The sequence below is a fragment of the Erpetoichthys calabaricus genome, chromosome 4 (assembly GCF_900747795.2).
Source record: "Erpetoichthys calabaricus chromosome 4, fErpCal1.3, whole genome shotgun sequence".
In the NCBI taxonomy this organism is placed as follows: domain Eukaryota; kingdom Metazoa; phylum Chordata; class Cladistia; order Polypteriformes; family Polypteridae; genus Erpetoichthys; species Erpetoichthys calabaricus.
The window spans coordinates 210,674,991-210,695,269 of record NC_041397.2 but is presented as its reverse complement, the minus strand read 5'-3'; the positions used below and the strand labels follow the sequence as shown (position 1 = coordinate 210,695,269).

The following is a 20,279-nucleotide window of genomic DNA, read 5'->3' as shown; positions in this document are numbered from 1 at the left end:
AAACTTAAAGTCTTATTACACATCAACCAAACAATCACTATGCACTCTCATAGAAGCTTTGTGCTTTAAGGTACATAAAGATGAGCCGCCACACATACAATTTATTTCCTGCCTTGTATGCACAGCTGTGACATGTAATATGAGTGACCAATGACAAAAAACTATACATCACTGGAATGTTCTGAACCTCAGCTATCCAATGGTAATGAGCCTTTCACTATACAGTATGTGACTCAACATACGTGGGATCTTTGATAAAACAATGTTCACTTAGCTGTGATGTAATGCTCACCTCAATATATACAGTACATGTGCAAATTGCATATTTTACTAATGAAAGAGAGCAGACAAGATGGAAACTTATGATTTAGTTGAAAGAAGACACTCTTGGGTATGGAAAAATACCAAAGCTGTTTCTGATTGACTTGTTGATTTATTGCAGCATACACAAACACCGGCGGGACACAAAGTGCAAAAGTGGAGGCCTTTAGTTAATGAAATATGCTGTGCTGTGTTATAAACAGTGGACCACAACATTGTAAAAGGGTGCTAGCGAGGTACAGTTTGTAAATGAAAGAGATTACTAGTAAAAGTAATCATACACAAAAAGGGTCTACTTTTCTACAAATTTATAAGTGAAATAGATTTTTCATGTTAATAAAGGCATGCAAGTCCAAATAATTTTTATAATTTCATTATATGCCAAATAAAGCATTTATAGTATAAGAAGGTAGTCCTTCCTGCCCCCACATTACAAGTAGCAGGATAATTATAATCATATTATGCTGTCAGATCTATTTGCCAGAATCTGCAGTATCTAGTCATCTTGCAAATATTTTTAAATGAAAACAATGAAGTCTATAACTGGATGATGCTTCTGTATTCCAGGAGACCATACTCATCATATTATTTTCCTGTTGAAAAAGTTTTATTTTATTCTTCTAACCTTTGAATATTTGATCCTTTTAAGGTTCTGGACCCATGGACTTAATAGATCCAATAATACATTCTTAAGGTTATACATGTTTCCTTGAATTGTAGCACAGATGCACTAACCTTGGTTAAAACTCCCACCCCTTGTCACTATCGTTTGTGGAGTTTATATATTCTCCCGGTGTCTTTTAGGGTTTTTTTTTTTTAATCAGGTGCTACAGTTTACTTCATCATTCTAGATTGTTCATATTAATTGATGACTATAAATTGGCAGTATCTGTGTATTTGTTGGTTTCCGTATTGCTTCCAGTTCTGCTGGGATATGGCTCCATCAACTTGTGACCCAGCAAAGAAATTATGAATTTTAGAAAATGAGTGGATTATTTCCAGAATAATCTCTTTCACTGACTGCCATTCTCAAAATTTCTGAAGTCATCTTAAATAATATATTCTAAGTGAAATCTATGTTTGTAGCACTGATATTTTTTATTTGGCTTTTTTGCTAAATTTGTATCAAAAATAAATTTGATCTAATATCTGTATGCTTTTTGCATCAGCTTACGTGAGACCACACATTGTTAGTTTTTAAGTGTTTTCATCATGTGCAAATGAACAGTGAAACTGGTTAACACTGATTCTGATTGGATAGGGAGAAGGATCTTATTGGACTGCTTTTATTTTACTGTGGAGCTTGAAGTAATGCATAATAAACAATTACAGTAGCAGACATGCAAATTCTTTCAGAAAGCAGAATGAGGTAAAACAACAGCTTAAAGCTGTGAATGACCACTAACAATTTCATAGTGGAAAAATGCAGGAGCGAAGCAAGCAACTTGAATGGTACTGTTAGTCTCTAGGCCTATACGTAATAACATAGGGTAATCAGCAATTATTTCAAAAATATTTTTTCAAGAATGCTGATAATGTAAGCTGCTTGAACTTAGCTCCCATTAGAATTGAAACATCCTTCATAAAAGACTTCATGCTGGCATTTTGCTTCAGTCTCCAGCTGTCTATCTATTGATCTGAAAAATTAAAAGAAAAACTGCAGACCCTCTTGCTCCTCATAACTGTTAGAGCCTTACCCAGTATATGTGCCCATAAATCTCCGAGTCCCCCCCAAATGTAAATTCCCCTTATTTATTTATTATTCCGATTGCTATCCAAGAACCACATACTGTATACACAATGTTGGCTTTCATTTCAGCCAATTTATCAGAGACACACTTCTGAAGTTAATTGCACCCCTGATTAACACTAGAATTACCAGAGCCTACGAAAGAACTCGTAGATCCGTCCCACCTTAAATCGCTTCGCACCTCTCCATCAGCATCTTTTGTCCTGTAAATCTGTCGATAAGCAGCAAGCAGCCTGCTATCACATCCCCCACAGCCGCACAGTTTTCTCAGCTCAAGTCTGTTTACCTGCATGTCAATTGCTTGGAGTTGTATAGAGTGAGAAGTCAAGCAAAATGACACCCTTTATAAACACTATATCGTCATTTGGAACACATGCATTTCATGTGTGTTCTGTGTTTACAACAATCTATGTACAGTAAACACATCGTTAAAACAGAAACATTTTTCAGGTTTTAGTAATAATTGACAAAATGTAGACATGAAGTGTATAATGTGTTAAGCTTGAATTCCAAATATTAAATAAACACTTTCATAAAAGGTACAAATATAACAGAACAAGTGCGCTTCTATTCATGAATATAACTGCAGAAAAAGAACCCGCCTTAGGGTGACATTGACATAGACATTGACACGCATTTGCTGCGACTGCTTCGGTGGCGCAACGGTATCAACTGTTGACTGGTAATCAAAACTTCACGGGTTCGATCCCGAATGAGTCCGCTTTGAGAAGTGCGCTGCTCTTATTCTTACTATTTTAGAATAAAAACATACATTTGATTTCAGTCTGTAACAGAGTACTTAGAAAAATCTACGGGTTTTTTCGTAGGCTCCGGTAATTCTAGTGTTAATCGGATTGTTTAGTTTTGCTCTCAGTTTGAAGAGGTTATATGTCACAGCTCATTGCACTTCAATATGTCTTTGGACAGGTAAAAAACTGACACTTTTTCAAACTGCTTGGCCCCTAGTCAAAGCTGTTCGCAAGTACTCTAAGTAACAATATGAACTCTATAATTATTATATAATAATCAATTTATGTGATCAATGATACAGTCTTCCATTGACTTTTTGCATGAAGAAAAATTCAAAGTTTATTATTACAAGCAAAAGAGAGAGCTTATACAACGTAAAAGAGTGTAAACCTGTGATGACCTGGAAAAGGATTCACCCATGCCACTGGATTTATCTAATTGTTTGTGAAAATAGTGCTACTGGGGTCATGCAATAGCACTTTGAAAACTGCTGTTTTGCGCAGGTAATCAGTTGTGACCACAGACCCAATTCTGGTTGAAGTTTGATGGCGATAGACTGGGAGTTGCTAGTTAGATGCCCAAACCTCTGAGGCACAGGGTATTTGATCACTAAAGGCTGGGACTGAGTGGCAGCTGCTTTCGGCAGACCCCGGTGCAACTGAGCAGCCATATTTAGGGGCCGCACTACTTGTCCCATTTGAGGAGGGGCCTAGAAAAGGTGGCCTAAAAACAGCCCACTCAGTGCATGCTTGTTTAGGTTACAGAACCTGTCAGGTCATTCCATTTCTGCACTCAAAATAAAAAAAAAAATAAAAACTTGAAATGTAAGGACTCTACAGGACTCATACAGTGTTTCTGATAGACCCCATAGGAGAACAGCCCTAATTGTGGCATTCCATTGAGTACTTTTTCTTGAGTGGCAGTATGCCAATGACAGTGCTCCTGTTTCGCACACCCTCCAAGACCTACAGTCTGTCCATGATGTAGCAGTGACAGCATACAGCAAGATGTGGTTGACTGTTAGCAACACCAAAATGGAAATAATCTTTCAATGGAGTGTCAACATCCCCCAGATACCAACAGTTTTCACTATTGCTGATGACCATCTGCCAATAGTTTCATCATTCAGATATCTGGGAAGCATTCTCTCTGAAGACAGTAGAACAGATGATGAGGCCCATATTTGAACGCAACAAAAAGAAACAGTTGCCTTCAGGAGATTTTGGCACCGGGTCTTTCAAAAGAAGAATGTGTATCTCCACATAAAGGTCTTTGTTTAGTATTGTTTCAGCAAATTTCATTATCTTCCAAATAATGCTTGATAACATAATATGACCCATACTCTAATGCATCTTTCTTTCCATCGTATGCTAGAATGAGTACACGTCTTTTTCAATTTTCAAGAACCATTTCTTCACACACAATTATGTTAAACAGGCCTGTGAAATGTTCAACAAGCAGAAATTTCTGTTTCCTTTGACATTCCTACCACCACTACAGTTGAGCCTGATTTTTTACCTATCTTCATCTTTTCTGTAAATTGTTTGTGACCTTCTCTTTCAAAAACTGTCCTTTTATTTTCTACTTTCAACCAACATGGCCTGGGATTAAAATAAAGTCTATGGTGGTATATGGTGACTGAAGGAGGTTGTGATGTTAGGATGGTTATATAGCCTAAAACATTTCTGATCCAGTAACCCTTTGATTGGCCACTTAGCTGTTTACATGTTATACAATTTATCAATAAATAATTTCAGGGAAATTGAAAACTCAGCTGAAACACAAAGTAAGAGAACAGTGGTGGTAAAAACATGCAAAACAATGTGAAGAACTCAATTTATCTTTATTTGTTTTTAGATATTATCATATGGCATGTCACTTGATAAGTGTATTGTCATCCTGGCTTAAAAGTAACTAGTGATAGTCACAATATGACAAATCAATTATCATACACTCTGATCTTCACATAAAAGTGCATATTGTTATTACATCTTAATCTGCACTTTGACAGGATATTTTGATTTAAAGTAAAGATATGAAAATGAATTCTTTCTAACATGTTCATATAAAACTAGAATTGTTATAATATAAACCATCCATTTATATTCCCATCTCGTTTTCTCACTTATAGGGGAATGTTATTCCAAGGCATACTTCAGCAGTATGGGCAGCTGAAAGGATCAAACACTAGGCAGGTTCTTAATCCATCACAGGACATAGCCAAGTATGCCCCAAACTCACTCACTCACACTGGACCAAATTAATGTCATCAAGACTAGTGAGACTGAGAGAAAGCAAAGCAGACAATAAGAGAAAGTACCGACACCACACAGACAGTGACCAAGTCAAGAATCAAACCTAGGTTCCTGGAGCTATAAGTTAACAGCACTGACCACTGTTCTGAAGAAGGTAGAGACTGAGGTATTAAGAGGTTATCTTTTTTAGTAAAGGGTTTGGCTAATAAAGAAGCTTTGCATTATTTCAAACTATGTTCATTTTTGTATTACTGGCACTAAAGAACAATGCAAGCACTCAGCTGTCTTTTTTGTGGACCTTTCTGCCATTGTTAAACAGTCCTATGGCAGAAGAGGACCAAATAGAAAAGGGATCTATATGCTTCGTAATAGGCGCTATATAATGCCTGACCTGGCACAGACTAACACAGAGGCACGTGTAAAAACACACAAGCACTTTTATTTTTCTTCAGCTGGGGGGCACGTCTTCCCCGTAATCCCTCCAGCCACAACACAGTCCTAAATAAAGCACTTAAGATCAATCCAGTCCTTCCTCTGGCACCACCACTCCTCCCAGGCAACCTAGGTTAGGTTAGGTTTAGGGTTATTTGTCATATATAGGTTAACACAGGGTCAACATTACAATGAAATGTGTATGACGAGAAAAACAAATCACTCAGCTTAGATCCAATAAAGCTAAAAAAAAAAATTAAAAAAAAATTTAAAAAATAACAAGTTAAAAATAGACTAGCCATATAAAATAAAATGTGTACGTTTTAAAAGAAGTTATAGAGCAATATGAGTTGAATGAGCAGCAAGTAGAAATGACAGTTATTGCACAGATAATTTTTTATAAGTACAGATGCATATTCCATAAAGTGCAGATGCAAGTTCCAGTCAGTATTCAGAGTGTGTGCAGGTACAGTTTGTGTGCGAATAGTGCAATGTAGATGTAATGCAATGTAGGTGTAATGTAAGTGTCATCCTCTTCCTCCCGATTCTGGCTCCTGAGTGGTGGATGCTGGCCCTTTTTATAGTCCACCCGGAAGTGCTTCAGGTGCTTGATCGCCTGTTGCTAATTGCACTTCCGGGCGGGGCTGTAGAGGTGTCCAGGTTGGCTCTGGGATCCATGCAGCACCCCCTGGCGGCCACACCAGATCCCCAAAGGGTTGTGGAGAACTCCATCTCCCATGGAGCCCTGCAGGAAACTGAGGCACCATCGTCACCCAGGGAGGTTGCCACCAAGCGTCCCGGGGGAGGTACTGAGGAGCCCATGGCTGCTCCCCTGGAACATATGCAGCAGGGGCGTCCCTGTCACAGCTTTGAATCTATGGAAATTTTGAAAGTGTAAGCCATTTTCTTCTTTCAGTCAAAGCGCACAGAGATGATTCTCTAATCAGCTGCCAAATGTGATGAACAGATTCTGACATAATAAAACACATATGGTGCATAAGGGGACTAGACCATGGATTTATAATGTCAGAGAAAGCAACAACTGATCAATCTTCATGTCAATTCTCAAAGAGCAAGGAATAGAGATTTATATGCAAAGTTTAGACTAAGTTGGAAATGAGATCTTTTTTAATAAAACTGTAAGAAACAGTAAAGATAACATTTCTGATAAACAGTTACCAGATGCATAAACTGTATTAACTGAATCTACAACTTTGCCTTTGAAGAAAAACTCACAGCTTTAGGCCTATGTTAAACTAACTGCTTGTCGGCTTCTAAAAAATATTGTTCTCCAGGTATATGCACATTTCTAGCTGGCAGCCACAGTATTATACTGATTGATGAGGATTAATAGTGTAAGAGAAGCATTTTATATTGAAGTAATGATATCCTCTCAGATGATGAAATGCGGTGCATGCATTTAGCATACAACAGTGTCTTAAAAATATGCTATTATGTTATGGACCTTCTTTATGAAATGTCATTTTCTTTTTTAGACTGCATGATTATTTCAATTATATAAACACAAGGGCGCCTGCGGCTATTTGATGTATCACAATGTCATGCATTTTGGAACCAGTGCGAGAAAGGCAAGAGATTCTCACCGCAACAGTCAGTGCCACAATACTTGTGGTCAGGTTTCTCCCTATAATGTCAAAAATATGACCAGAGAAGGCAACTCAAAATGCAATGTTGTAAAGTATTTAATGCTGGTTGTGTCATTTAGACTCTCACTCAATAGAGGGAATACAATTACAAAACACTTGCTACAATTACTGAAAAAAGCAAATGAAAAGCAAAACCTCGGTGAATGAAATGAAGTTATATTTGCTGCAATCTGCTGCCTAAGCACTTTAAGGAATATTTGTTGTGAATTTTAAATAATGTGGGATTTTTTTTTTATCGTAAACACGCATCCCAATCCCACTCCCCTCATGAAAATGAATTCATTTGTCCTGGCGCCAACATTGTTTCTCGGTCAAGCTAGATACTTGTTGTTACACGTATTTTACTTTGCACGGCCACTGACAGATGGGATGTGGATGCCAAAAAAGTCTTGTTTGGTAAGTATTGCTATTTTATTAATTATCTTAATAATACTTCTCTGGATGGTTCAAGATAATAAGCTTTTCAAATGATATATTATATTGAGTACAGATAAGCAAACTCAGCAATGAAATAATACCTCTTAGCACTTTAGTATATAGACAGATATTTACTAAAATTATTCTAGCTAGTTGCAGGTTCCTGAGGGAAGATGAGTAGAGGAAATGTCCACTTTCTTTACATAGTCATTGTTCCTTAATATCTTAGACTGTACTGTCAATAATAAAAATGTTCAGTAGAACTGTACTCTTTTCTACTGCTTTCAGTATTGTTTTTCAAGGTTAACACCATCTGTAATCCAGAATAAGAAATTACAAAAACCTGAAATGAAAATTACCTTCCAAAACATCACACAACAGGTACAGTGTTTTGAATTCTGCATTTCATAATTCTTCATTATTTTATTGTGAATCCCTTTTCACAGTCATGATATAACAGATTGTGAATATTGATTCACTTTGACGTTCACATTTTTTTTACTTCTGGGCAACTATTTTCTCTTAGCATTATCATTTTTTCCTTTTAAATAGCATGCTCAGCATGTGAAAATCAACCTCTTCATTGACAGTCCATACTGAATTCAGTAAATAATTTTGTGAAAATGATGTTAAGTCTTAGTTAAACCCAGCAGGCAATAGTTGTAAAGTGTTGTTAAAATTTTGTCTGCCAGATAATTGGACTGACATAAACTATCTGAACAAAAAAGACTGAAGTTAAAACTTACTTTAGTTTCCCTAGCACTGTTAGGTTTTCTTTAGATTAGTGTTGTCCAGTTCCAAACCTAGAGGGCCACAGTGGCTGCAGGTTTTCATTCCAAATACTTTCTTCATTAATGACCAGTTTTTGCTGCTAACCGACTTCTTTTGCCTTAATTTTAATTTACTTACTTTTTTAAGACTCAGATCCTTTAATTGTTCCTTTTTTCCTTAACTAGTTGTGCTACCCATCGAAGACAGGATGAAATCTAAGCACTCAACACAGACCTCATGTTTTTCATTTGATACATGAGTTGTCCACTTGGTCAGGTATAATCCCTTTACCTTACAGCAGACTTTTCCTCTTCTGATACTGCTGTTCATTTTCGCCACTTTCTCTTCCCGTCGCTGGTTGAACTGACCACTCTTATAGTCAATATGTTGCTGGGAAAATGAAGCCCAGGTCATTACTTCTTTAAGTGACACTAGCCTAGTCGTGTTGGATCTTTGCTTGCTTGAAGTGAGTGTCAATTTATTTTCATTCTTCCATTGCCCAAAACGCATTAGCATTACGGCTATAAACCTTATAAACGTGGCTTGAGTGGGCACGAGAAAGTCGCTGCCACGCTCCTACTGCTGGCGTATAATGACAACAGAATAGGCTCATAAAACGAATTTTCTTATTTTCAGACCCTTGCTTGGTAATTTTATTATCATTTTTGAATTTTTGACCTTTCTCTCTACATGTTTTGCCTATTTAAAAAAAAATTCCTAATTGTAAAATGAGTTTAATTAACAAATAGAGTAATCCATCCATCCAGTTTCCAACCCGCTGAACCCAAACACAGGGTCACGGGGGTCTGCTGGAGCCAATCCCAGCCAACACAGGGCACAAGGCAGGGAACCAATCCCGGGCAGGGTGCCAACCCACCACAGGATACACACAAACACACCCACACACCAAGCACACACTAGGGCCAATTTAGAATCGCCAATCCACCTAACCAGCATGTCTTTGGACTGTGGGAGGAAACCGGAGCGCCCGGAGGAAACCCACGCAGACACGGGGAGAACATGCAAATTCCACACAGGGAGGACCCAGGAAGTGAACCCAGGTCCCCCAACTGCGAGGCAGCAGCACTACTAACTGCGCCACCATGCCGCCCCAAATACAGTAATGCCATACTAATACAATTGAACATTTTAAAAAAACTCCTAATAACCCACTATTTTAAGTTGGCTTTCTGATAGTTGTATTTTTTTCTATTTTCCTCAAGTTCTAGTGCATTTTAATATGTTTTGCAGTACCATATACAGTACTTATTAGATTTGCAATAATTACTATGTATTATTTTATCGTTTTCTTTTTCAGTTTACTGTGGTGGCATTTTGCACCACTGCCACCTTATCAAAGTAATCTGTGGCTGCCTGTGATGTTGGAAGGAATCTCGACACTCTAGTCTTCTAGGACATTGCATTATAAAAGAAATGAACTTCTGTACAACTTCTATCTTTTATAGAATACCTAGTGAGGGCTGAATGTACTTTTGGTCTTGGAACCCCTGCAGGTTTATTTTCTCCAGCATCTCTCCAGCTGACAGTTTTGTTTTCCAGTTTTTCCTGGCCATCTGATCATTGAATCAGACTTATCTTTATAATCATTAGTGACTTAAAAAATTAGGCAATTTAATGATTATTTACTTGTTCATCTGTATTATATTTGTATTTATTTATTAATTGTATCATGTTGTTTTAAATAAATATTTATCTTTTGCAATTGGATTTCTTTTTCTTGTAAAGCACTTTGAGCTACATATCTTTTATGAAAACAGAAAAGAAATAAATGTTGTTGTTATCATTACACCAAAAAATTCCTTTTGGCCAGAAGTTCATGACTATAGGATACAAGCTGCCATAAAGCTGGCATACAGTATAATACAGGCCTCCCCTTCAATGGGCACAGCTGAACTCTGGAATGCAACAGTTTTAAGGGGGCACTCAGACTTGGTGACAAATATATTTGGTATAATCTTCTCTGATCCCAGTAATGATTGTAGTTTTTGCTTTGGAAGTACACCCTGTTTTGAGTTTAGGTTTAAAAACTACACTTTGTGATTGATCCCCTGTACAGTCAATGCCTACTGGCAGGGAGATAGAGAGGGCAAGTTTGAGACTGCAAGTGAAGTCTGCTTGGACAGGGTTTTTTTTTTAATTAAAGTTTGGTTGTGTTGAGCAAAGGATTTCATATTTGGCTGTTTCATAAGAATCACCAGGGATAAACATGGATACAATGGATGATAATAACTTTTGGATGATAATATCCAAATGAATATCCAATGGATGATAATAACTTTTACAAAAAAACAAAACGCATACCAGAATTAAAAGTCAGAACAAAACAGAATTTTGAAAGTCAATTTTTGTTCCATAGACTTTTTTGAATTTTTCTTTTTTACAGCTTGAGCCACGAAGTCGTTCATGTTGTCGTAATGGTCTCTGTGTGCACCACATTCTTTTAAATTGCAGTTATGTCGATGTCATGCACCACACACGTTCATGCCAAGTTGCTAGATAACTTGCCATGTCAGCTGCCACAAACCTGTAGTGCACATTGAAAAAGCAAAACCAATAATAAAAAACTGAAACAAAAAGAAACAAAACTGATATTATTAAAAAAACAAACCAAAATAACATGTTCTTGACATAAAGAAAAGGAGTAGCTACTCCTAAAAATGAAGCCTAGAAAAAAGGCAAGAAGCGTAACAGATATTTATCCCTTTAATAATGTATTTTCACCTTTTTCATCAATTCCTTGTTACCTGGCTTTCAATAAACTTGATTATTTTGATATGTTTAACTCCAGTGACAATTATTCTTGAACAGAGAATGAACATTTTTCTCAGATGGTAGGATCTGCATGATGATCTGGACATGTTCAGAGATACTTTGAACAAAGAGTTGTTTTTTTCCTTTTTTTTGATGGGGGTAAATGTTCACAAAGCCTGTTTCAGGCTCCAGGAGAAGTGTTAGTGGAACAGATGAAAATTATCAGTATACCCACAATAGTGCAGAACACACTACATGCTCCTAACAAATACCTAGATATGAGCAGCTCTGAGGACAAGATGGAAGGCTGCTTAACAATACCAAAATTCAAAATATGTAAGAGTCATAGAAAGAGACATGTGGAGGGGAGGGACCTGCCTATATCTTAGTGCTGTGCTGATGTCTCTTCTTCCTCACTCAATGTTCATTATATGTAGCATTCATATTAAGGAGCAATCATATTCTTGAAGTGTTGTAATCTCCAAACAGAGCAGTATAGGGGATACTTCATAGAAAGGTGAGTCATTTTCTATAAGAGCTCATTAATGGTGAGGATAATGCATGGTTTGTTGGTCTTCTTTGTAGAGAATCTGTAACTCCAAAGGGTATGTCAAAATGAAATCCAATTTAACTGTCAAGTTGCGCATTTTAGGCAGATGGAAAATATTTTGCAACGCAAAAAAATAAAAACGGGGAAGTCAAATACAATTGATAATTTATTGTGTTTCTGCTTTAAAGAAGTAAAAGAAAAACTTCATTCTTACAAAACACAGAACAAGAATATCTTGTACTCTGAATGTATGTGACCAACAGGAATGGTTAACCATGAAAAATACATTTGAAAGATGATACGTCCCGGGTGGCAGAGTTTGGTACATTTAACCAGAAAACACAACCTTAACTTAAGGGTTGGTCAATCCACAGGGCCAAAGTGTTAATGAAAGCACGTAATGGGAAACCTGAAATTCTCAAAAAAATCATAACTTTTCATTCTTTCAGCAAGATAATCTTGTATTTTAAACAAGGAATTATAAATAAAACCCTCATCCTTAAAGACGATTGTGTCTGTGGAACTTCCTTGGATACAAAATGCAATACGAAATGGAGAATGATGTAATCAAAAAAGGTGACAAAAATGTAGACAATACAATTAAATTAAGTTTGAAAGGAATAAAATGTGGAAAAAAATACCCAAAGTAAATGTAATCTGTAGAAGATTCTGACATCATATTTCTGAATGCTGTACTGGTCAAGGTCATTTTGTAAGTGCTAACATGCTACAGAGCTTCAGATACTGGGTCTCCTCAGGCCACGTGAAGTATCTGACAGTTTATTTATGGCGCATTTCCATTTTAATCAAACCCACATTGTCTTATGGCATAAATGATCAGTTCATCTCCAAGTCTAGTACCTGAATGTCACAGGGCTGCACTTTCTGAAGTTGGCCATCTGCCTACATTTGGAATCTTGTTAAAATAACGCAGGCTATTCAAGAAAGTTAAACCTCTGCTTATTTAATTTGAATGGAATATGAGTTTTGATGAGAGCTACTGCATAATACTATTTAGAAAATGAGTGAAATATTATATTGTTATATTAAGTTATTTTACAATTTATTATCTTAATATGAAAGCTTGCACAGTGAAAGTCTCTGTCTATTTAGAGCAAATGTAATATCATGTGCATTTAATTTTAACTTTTTCCTGTAGCTAGTTAGATACTCATACGCCAACGCCACTATCACATACGAGGAGAAAAAGAATTTGGTTTGTTCAAAATTGCATTGTCACCAAAGTAAAAACACCAAAAAGCTAAACTACTTTGAATAAAGAGATTGATACCAAAATCACAGTTGTTGTAAATAAAGTGATAAAATAGGTATAACTTAATATTTTCATCTGCAGTGGGTTGGCACCCTGCCCGGGATTTATTCCTGCCTTGGGCCCTGTGTTGGCTGGGATTTGCTCCAGCAGACCCCCGTGAACCGGTGTTTGGATTCAGCGGGTTGGAAAATGGTTGGATGGATAATATTTTCATTGTTATTCACATTTTTGAAACAAAAAGAAAAAAATGTCGAGACCTTGCAATATGTGTTTCATAATGGCACACCTTGCTCATTAAAATTTTACACTTTTGGTAAAATAATGAAGAAAAATTGCTTTACTTAGAAAAACATAAATCAATTATGCAACACATAAAATAGAGACATTGATCCCTGTACTCAGAAATGGACTAATGAGGTTTTTAAATTACTGGATAAATCATTTTTAGTTCACAGACTGATTAAAAGAAATAATGTGGTGATAAGGGGTTAATAATGTTTCTGATGTTTATGTCATTAAAAACATCATCAGGTCAGAACTACATAAGGCTACATCAGGGGAGTTTCTTTTTTCTGAAACTAAATTCCCAATAATGTCATTCATTTCTGCTCTTTGCTTATCTAAAAAATGACAACTTTTGTTGGCTAACTGAACAGATTACAATATACAAGCTTTCGGGGTAGCTTAGGCTGCTTCCTCAGGTAAGATGTAACTGGAAACTGGAGTTCCCTGTGTTTATATAGACACTAGGACAGAGACAGCATTGGAAAACCATTACATGGGTCATCTTCAATGTAAAAAAATAAAATACTTTTCTATTATCATGATGCACGGTTCAAAATCAGACAATCTACCCCTACCCAAATCCTAAACTTAACCTCACAAACCAGGCAGTAACAGTAACCTGGATCTCTAATCTTAATAAAATAACCGTCCGGAACCTAACCTTAATATTAAAATTAGTCTCCAAAATTCTTAGGCTGCAGGCACATAGTGTCTTAATTTGCGTCATGATAATAGAAAAGTACCAAAAAATAATAATAGACCTCTCCAGGCTAAGATTAATTTAATCTGTATTGCAAGTTGCCTGAAGAAGGGGCTTTAGCTGCCTAGAAAGCTTGCATTTGTAATCTGTTCAGTTAGCCAATAAAAAATGTCCATTTGCTTGACTTCTCATTGCCTTCATTACGGCTACCACGATACAACACCCTACTACTCAAGAGACTCCTGCAACTCTGCAATAATTACTCTCACGCCTCTTCATCGATTCCATTGCAGGTACTTCAATGCTCAAACTCTTTAAATGGTGATTGTCTAACATTCTTTTTTGACATAAAGCAGATTAATTACTTTACAACTCATTTTACATAGGAAAGATACAGATTGCCATACTATGGTTGCTTCATTTAATTACTGTATCTATATTATTATAAATGTGTCCATTCCACAATCTATTCAGACAGCTGATTTCAACAACAGGTAAATTTACCAGACAGGTTTCATATACTCCTAAAAGACAGTCCGATGATCCTGGAGACGATACAAAGAGAAAAAAATGCCAATATAATATATAAAGAAAATGAAGATTTTCCCACTTGAGACCAGAACCCTTGACTCTATACTTCAATATATACATTCACTTTAGATGAGGACATATTTAAAATATTCATGCATTATTTTTTATAATTTGAGCACAGGTAAGCTAAGCCACTTTTTTATAGTTTCACAGTGATACAGAATAATGGAAGCAGTTGAATGCGATTTAAAGTCCAACACTGTAACAACAATAGCATATCCCTACTACTTTATTTGAAATGGTGAATTATTTAGTGGAAGAATATAAGAGCAAATGCTGCTGCCATTTGTTACATGTAGTTAATTAACTCTTTACACTTTACTTTTTGCCCTTTGTTATAACATTTACATAATTCAATACAAACTATTAAGTAAGTAACCTAACATACAATTTGATACATAAATCAACAAACACAAGAATGCAGTTTCAATAGATAGATAGATAGATAGATAGATAGATAGATAGATAGATAGATAGATAGATAGATAGATAGATAGATAGATAGATAGATAGATAGATAGATAGATAGATACTTTATTAATCCCCAAGGGGAAATTCAAATATAAAGTTATTCTGTTTAGTTGTTAAGTCTGGCCCAGGAGCGCTCACAATCTTTGCATCTCTTTACAAACCACTTGAACATCTTGTTTGTTGACCCACTGCTCAGTGGCCACTGACTTAAACGCTTTTCTTTATTTGGATCTCATTTTGCCTCTCCTGGCATCAATTCACCACAATAAGCTAAAACAAACATGGTACTTAGGAAAGTAATGACTGCAAACATTTAATGAAACAAATGTGTCTGCAAGGCCTATTTGCATTTCCTAAACACTTAATGGCATATAAGGTACATTTTTGAAAACAGTGATTAAATTCAGAATGCAAACAAGCTTTAATAGCCTAAATGCAGCACCAGAGAAATAAGCCCATGAACGCAAACAAAGAAGAAAGAAGCTTTTATCTTACTAATGGTTTACAGAAAAAAAAAATATTGGTCAAGCTATTTCAACTTTTATCAGAGTCTACTGGCCTGTGAAGCATGACACTGACTTGAAAAACACTTCAATCTGTCAGTAAATGCACACTTCACAATAACACATTCAATGCAATAAACTGAGGAACGGGTGGGGCTGGAAGCATAACCTGATCTGAAAATATATGGCATTTAGTTAGAATTATTTGATGGAGCATTACTATTATTGCTCTTTTTCACTCTTGGCTTCTTAAACAATGCACATTCCAACACGCACATTAGTCATTTCTAACTTAGGCTAATTACTTAATAAAACTAGTACAATAAAATAAAAAAAAACATAATTTGCATGCAAAATACTACAGACAGTGCATATAATTTAAATGAATAAAATGTACAGTTAAATAGAAATTAATACCATGAAATAAACATGTTTTAAAAGGTCAATATTTTTCCAGGAAATGCAAGTGTATCATTTACTTCAAAACATAACTGTATGATCCCCTTTATAATTCCCTTATAAAATATAAAAAAAAATAAACTTTAAAGCTCTGGAATAATGCATTCTTTATTTCAAGACATCTAACCAGTTTAAACACCCTGTTATGTGACACTTTGTAAAATATCATAAAAGGAAATGATTTGCTATGCCAATCATGAAAACCTCAATTGTCATAACTTCTGAGAGAGAGGGGGACGTTTTGATCTTTTCACTGAACATTCACTGCCGTTTCTATAAAGGTTAATACCTTTTATGCAAATGCTCAAAAATGAATGAAGCAAGCTGGCCAAGTGAAACAGACGACTCGTAATAAACCAGAAAGTAATCTCAAAAGAAAAACCAAATAAGCTATTTTTTTATTCATGCTTCTTTATCTGTATCTATGCTATTATTTGTGCATTTTCTCTATGTTGTTATTTTACTCTATTACTTTTTCTATGGCCTGTCATTTTATTGTATATGTTTCATTATTTATGTTGTTTTTTCCTGTGTAGATAGTTTGTGTATCTGAAGCTCAGCCTTGCGATGCACAGTGGCCCATCAGTTAATGCTGCAGCTTAACAACTTTAGGAGACTCAATTTAAATCCTAGCCCTGGCACTGTCTGCGTAGAGTCTGCATCTTCTCTTTGTGTCTAAACATTAGAACATTAGAACACTCTAGACGAGAACAGGCCATTCAGCCCAACAAAGCTCGCCAGTCCTATCCACTTATTTCTTCCAAAAAAACATCAAGTCGAGTTTTGAAAGTCTCCAACGTCTTACTATCTACCACACTACTTGGTAGCTTATTCCAAGTGTCTATCGTTCTTTGTGTAAAGAAAAACTTCCTAATGTTTGTGCGAAAACTTCTTAATGTCTGTGCGTTACCGTTCAAGTGGTTTAGCATATGCTGATTCCAGTTATGCACTTGTTTTGTAATTTTCTTTTCTTTTTTGAGGTTGTACTTTTTTATTATCATTTTAATGTCATTTTCAAGTTGACATTTTGCTCTTTTGTTTTCCATTTTTGGGCACGATCATTTCATGTTTTCTTAAATGGCAGCAGTAATGATGTTCTTCACAGCAGCACATGTGACGTTATCAAACCACTACTATTTAAGATGGCTGCGTGATTTCCATAGCATCCCAGTTTTTAGATTGTGCGAATAAAATCTTTGTTTGTGTAGTTAGGGACAAAATCAATTTATGGAGTTAAAACTTTGTAAGTTTTTTTTTCTTTGATATTTGGATTATATATTTAGCTTCAGCATTTTGGAACTCTTTGTTTCCAACACGTATCACCCCCAACCCCCTCCCAACTAATTCAGATTTTGCGTTACTCTCTCATCTCCTGCTCCATTTGCTTGCTAGCTTTTTGGCCTGCATGCAATCATTTTGAAACTGGCGTAATGTGTTTTCTCTTCAAGAACCTTTTGATGCCTATATTTGGAAGATGTAAAAATTAGATTATTTGTCGACTCTTAATTAACCAAGTGGGAATAAATGTTAAGAGTGTGCTTGAATGTGCCCTGAGACGGACTGGTACTCTAAACGGGGCAGGATCCTTTTTTGGACCACTTGTTACCAGAATTGATAAGCTGCAGCATTTTTGCCTTAAACTGAATTAAGCAACTTCAAAAATAATAGATAAAAAGACAGAAATCCAGCCCTTAAACTTTCTACATGTAGAAATATCTTAAATAGAGTAAGTGGTATTTCATGATTAAGCCTTGGGAGGCTAAGTAAGTATCTGAAGAGGCAAACATATCATTTAAGAATCACATACTTAAATCTATTAAGCGTGCAAGTCTAAAGTAATTAACTATTGAAGTGGAACTGTGATGCAATATATGATTGGTATATCTTCTCAGATAAGGCAGGCAATACTTCTGTGCAATCTGAAATATTAAGATGGATAAACCTGTAACTAACAGAGACTGGGAAATCATATTTTTTTTGTACAATACTCTATACAAAATAATTTTTCAGTATCTTTATAATATTTACCATTTTAAGCATTTATGCAGAAGACATTCCACTGTAAAATATTATAGCAGTGGTATAATTACAAATATGCAAAATAAATTATAATTTACTAAACATTGAATAAAACATTGCAAACTATATAACCCACTGAGATTAATAGTTAATGCTTCTAAATTGAAAAAAAAAAAAACATGATTCAGATGCCTAACATAGACAGTGACAGAAAAGAACAGAACATCCTCTATTATGAAATTATCTGTCAGGTAGATATGTACAGGAATTGATCAGGTCAGTGCTAGACACAGTAAACACAGAAAAAAAACTAAACAAGTTGCAATCAGATTTAACACAAAATTTTAAAATGCACTGTCTGTAAATACTGGGGAGAGATAGCTGAACGATTCATTTTTTAAATTTGGTTATCCTTGAAGAATGGTGTAGTGCCCTGCAGCTGACTATTAACCAAAGCTGAATAACACAATTCAACAACCCTCTCCCACATATTGTTTACTGCAATTTAAGTAAGGCTCAACAGCTCTGACTTCAGAGTCTCAAACATATGCTGATAATGTAACAGTAAAGTCTGCTCAACCTTGCAGTGCACCAGCCTTCTTTCATTCATTTAAATATTTTTTTAGATATGAAGCAGAGATAGAATGGCACTTCACACATAGCTGACATAAATCACGATTGCTCAAATATAAGAAATTTGAAAAAAGGAAAAATATGCTTTTCAAATTAAAATTAAACTTGCCAGGTAGTTTGCAGCAGTCAGACCCGGGTATGTAAGATCAAAACGGGTAATCAGAGCGGGCTGCAGGTAAGAAATAAGACATAATAGGACTAGTAAGTATTGATTACGTCACAAGAAAAATAATTGCAGTCATAGTTAAAAACAAGCTAAGGCTAAGTGTACAGCCTAACATTAGGTTTTAGAACGTACCAGTCTTTCTCCATTAGTTTTCAAGGGAGAAGGATACAAAGAGGTTCCGGCACCGAGTGTTTTTGGGATTGATGAAACAGGCAAAAAAAGAAAAAAAAATTCACAACACAATGATCGGGAAAACAATGAAAGCACTACAAAAGTAAATGAAAGGTAAGGACCAATCAAACCTAAAAAAAAAAACAAAGTTATCCTTCTGAAAAACCCCAATATGCTGTCTTTAGTTATAAATAACCTCAACCACCACAATTATAATTCTTTAGCTCTACCTGGATCATAGAGCATATAATCTCATACACTCATAACTGTTTCGGCACTGTTTGAGTGTTTGTAAAAGCAGACAAGTAATTTAAACACATACACTGCTTGGACAAAAACGGAGAATAAACAAACAAATAAATACATAAATAAACAGATAACATTCCATTCAGGGTTGGTCCCTGTCTTGCATTCAGAGCTGCCAGGATACTCCAACCCTTGCAATCCTGAGCTGTGTTGAAGAGGTTCAGTAATGGATGAATGGATAATTTAACATGTTTTGCATGATAGTGCTAGGGTAACAGACCAAATCCTGGTGTTTACAACACTAAAACCATGCCTGCCCTTAGATGAGTCTCATGTATGGTATTAAACTTGATTATAAAAATAAAGGTGAAATTATGGAAAATGGCACAGTGGTAATGTGAAAATTGGCTTTATCAGGTAAAGACACAAAAATGTTACAATACATTTAGCACTAATGACGAAGAAATAACAGCAAGGTATGCATTAATTATAATTCTACAAGGACATAAAATACTTCTAAGTAGGAACTGAACGTGACATCGCAGTTAAGCAATTTTATTCTAATTTTGTCTATGTGACTTCATTTCATTCTATTTAGGTTTAATTAATAAAACATGTAAAGTATATAATGCTTAAGAGATTCAATTTTTTAAAAATGTCTTAAATTGATCATTCATATGGCAGTAATTCTTTATAATACCATTCATTAATAAGTCTTAACAAACATTTTATACTTCATCGTTATCATCATTAGCCAAAGATCTTTTGCAGTAATCTAAACATCAAACTATTCATCCTTTGTAAAGTTTAGTAAAGGCTTATTAATGCAAGCAATGAATGTTATTATAAAGCAGGGGTGTCTAACTCTGGTCCTGGTGGGCCGCAGTGGCTGAAAGTTTTCATTCTAACCCTTTTCCTAATCAGTGAGCAGTTTTCAGTGCTAATGAACTCCTTTTCCCTTCATTTTAATGGCCCTGTTTTTTAAGGATTCAGTCCTCTGAATTGATTAATTTCTTCATTAAAGGGCAGCCAAACAGGAATGAGATGTGAATGGAACCAACAGATGATCAGCTAAAC

General features: G+C 35.6%; 1 protein-coding gene across 31 annotated transcripts in view; it reads right to left on the bottom strand.

Moving 5' to 3' along the window:
• The window catches only part of dlg2 (discs, large homolog 2 (Drosophila)), a 1,641,316-nt gene that overhangs the window by 753,909 nt on the left and 867,128 nt on the right, over positions 1–20,279 (bottom strand). For 26 of the 31 annotated variants that reach the window (XM_051926947.1, XM_051926951.1, XM_051926957.1 and 23 more), the window contains one exon: positions 18,729–18,788. The exons of the other annotated variants lie outside the window; for them this stretch is intronic. In XM_051926947.1, coding sequence (XP_051782907.1) covers positions 18,729–18,788 — 60 coding nt within the window. The remainder of the gene's footprint in view (positions 1–18,728; positions 18,789–20,279) is intronic. 31 annotated transcript variants of the gene reach the window in all.